The sequence below is a fragment of the Arachis hypogaea genome, chromosome 11 (assembly GCF_003086295.3).
Source record: "Arachis hypogaea cultivar Tifrunner chromosome 11, arahy.Tifrunner.gnm2.J5K5, whole genome shotgun sequence".
Classification (NCBI taxonomy): domain Eukaryota; kingdom Viridiplantae; phylum Streptophyta; class Magnoliopsida; order Fabales; family Fabaceae; genus Arachis; species Arachis hypogaea.
In genome coordinates, this window is record NC_092046.1 from 107,652,372 (window position 1) to 107,655,332 (window position 2,961).

General features: G+C 45.6%; 1 protein-coding gene across 1 annotated transcript; it reads right to left on the minus strand.

Annotated features, from left to right (window-relative positions):
* Window positions 1-1,338: 1,338 nt before the first annotated feature.
* LOC114924671 (pentatricopeptide repeat-containing protein At5g15340, mitochondrial-like) lies at window positions 1,339-2,046 on the minus strand. Its single transcript, XM_029289934.1, has one exon. The coding sequence runs from the start codon at window positions 2,044-2,046 to the stop codon at window positions 1,339-1,341; it is 708 nt and encodes a 235-aa protein (XP_029145767.1).
* Between the last annotated feature and the right edge of the window lie 915 nt (window positions 2,047-2,961).

Sequence of the window (2,961 nt, forward strand, 5' to 3'; positions counted from 1 at the left end):
CTAATGAAAACATCCCTAAAAGTAACTAGATCCTACTAAAAACATACTAAAAACAATGCCAAAAAGCGTATAAATTATCCGCTCATCAGTCATCCTGTAAATCTTAGTCAGGCACATTCAAATGGTTATGAGGTTTTGATAATTGAAAGATAAATAAAACGTAAATTAAAATAAGATACTTATGTAATTCATTGGTGGGAATATCAGATAAGCGTTTGGAGATGCTTTGTTGCTTCAGAACCTCTACTTTCCTATTGTCTTCATCCAATCATGCGTGCTCCCGTCCATGGCAAGCTGTATGATCCTCTCTGTGAAAATGGTCCAAGTACGGTTTCTGCACAGCTAATCAACTGTTAGATTTCTCGTCTCGGATGAAAAATACTAGGTACAGCTACTGCACGGCTAATCATCTGTCGGTTCTCACTTGTGTCGGAATAGGATCTCTCTATCCTTTTGTACACTGTCACTGCGCCCAACATTCACGAGTTTGAAGCTCGTCACAGTTATCCCTTCCCAGATCCTACTCGGAATACCATAGACAAGGTTTAGACTTTTCGGATCTCAAGAATGCTGCCAATTGGTTCTAGCCTCTACCACGAAAGTTCTAATCTCACGAACTCGGTCCGTGAATCAGAGACCCAAGAGGCTATACTCCGGCTGTCGTCCAATGACTTTGTTGAACATCATGTAGACCGCTTGTGGTTGTCAGGCACGCGGATCTTGGCTAAGCGAGTAACGAAGATAGTGGGTGATTGTCACGGGTCACCCCTTCATTCTGACTTAACTGAATTAAGTACGAGAGTATATCTTGGAGAAGAAGTAGGCGTGAATTGAAAGAGAAACAATAGTACTTACATTAATTCATGAAGAACAGTAGAGCTCCGCAACATAATCTATGAGGTGTAGAAACTCCACTATTGGAAAATACATAAGAGAAAAAGGTCTAGGCATAGCCGAATGGCCAGCGTCTCCAAATGTTCTCAAAGTCCAAAAGATCTGATAAAAGATGCGAATACAATAGTAAAAAGTGCTATTTATACTAAACTAGTTACTAGGGATTATAGAAAATAGGGTAAATACCCTTTCCGGCCCCTGAGCATTTTAAATTGGGACATGTCGCACCTTTATCATCCAGAAACCTCAACCAGGTCCTCAACCATCAACATTAGTGGACGTATCGACTCCTGTGACCAGTTGCCAACAGGTTGCCTGGATGACGTCTCAGGTGGAGACTGAGTTGTCAAATGTAGGTGCCACGTGTCACTAGAAGTTGTTGCAGAGACTAAAAACCCCCTCCCTGCCCAAACTATTCTCAGCCCCACCAGCAACACCCTCCACTCACCACCCCTCCCCAGCACTCCTCCGCCACATCCTTTCCCTTCCCAAACTATTTGCATCAGGGCTCACTCCTTCTCCGATCATGGAATCAAACATATCCACCACATCCTTTCCCTTCCCATGCATGGCCAACCCACCAATCATGGCATTCCACGCCACTACATTTCTCCTTGGCATGTTCCTGAACACAACCAAGGCAGCGCCAATCCTCCCACACTTTGCATACATATCAACCAACCCAGTCCCCACCATGACACCCATATCCCACCCAATTTCCTTCACAGCATACCCATGAACCCACCTCCCCAAGCTCACATCCCCAGACCGCGAACAAGCCGAAAGAATCGAACAAAGGCTCACATCATTCAACACAAACCCACACCCAAAAATCATTTCCCTCAAAAGCTCAAAAGCCTCCCTAGTCATCCCATTCTCAACATACCCCACAATCATCACAGTCCAAGCAACCTCATTCCTCTCTGGCATTTCATCGAACACCTTCCGCCCATTCTCCAAACCCTCCCCTTTCACCACACCTTCCAAGACCACAGTCCAAGACACCACAGTCTTCAACCCCATATCCTCAAAAACTCTTCTAACCCCACCCACAAGCCCACACTTCACATAAACATCCATCAAAGCATTGCAGACTCTAACATACCCAGAAACCCCAAGCTTCACCACAAGTGCATGAAGCTGCGAGCCCATTTTGACACAGCCGAGATGGGAGCACTTAGTGAGAATGCAGAGTACGGAGACGGGGTCAAGGAGGAGGAGGAGGGAGCGCATTTCGGAGAAAAGGCAAAGGGCATGGTTGGGGTTAGTGTCAGAGATGAGGGCAGTGTAATTGTGGAGGAGTGCTGGGGAGGGGTGGTGAGTGGAGGGTGTTACCGGTGGGGATGAGAACAGTTTGGGCAGGGAGGGGGTTTTTAGTCCCTGTAATAACTTCTAGTGACACGTGGCACCTGCATTTGACAACTCAGCCTCCACCTGACACGTCATCCAGGCAACCTGTTGGCAACCGGTCACAGGGGTCGATACGTCCACTAATGTTGATGGTTGAGGACCTGGTTGAGGTTTCTGGATGATAAAGGTGCGACACGTCCCAATTTAAAATGCTCAGGGGCCGGAAAGGGTATTTACCCCAGAAAATAAGTAACTAAGTGTAGATAGTTCAGAAATTCACTTCTAGGGCCCACTTGGTGTGTGTTTGGGCTGATCATTGAGCTTTACATGTGCATAGGCCTTTCCTAGAGTTAAACGCCAGCTTGGATGCCAGTTTGGGCATTTAACTCCAGTTCTAGTGCCAGTTTTGGCATTTTACGCCAGGAAAGGGTCTCTGGTTGGCATTTAAATGCCAGTTTGGGCCATCAAATCTCAGGCAAAGTATGGACTATTATAAATTGCTGGAAAGCCCAAGATGTCTACTTTCTAATGCAATTAAGAGCTTTCCAATTGGGCTTCTGTAGCTCCAGAAAATCTATTTCGAGTGTAGGAGGTTCAGAATCCAACAACATCTGCAGTCCTTTCTCAGCCTCTGAATCAGACTTTTGCTCAGGTCCTTCAATTTCAGCCAGAAAATACCTGAAATTACAAAAAAACACACAAACTCATAGTAAAGTC

Excerpts from the sequence above, each read along its gene's own strand:
- LOC114924671 (XM_029289934.1), bottom strand. The coding sequence starts at position 2,046 with ATGGGCTCGCAGCTTCATGCACTTGTGGTGAAGCTTGGGGTTTCTGGG.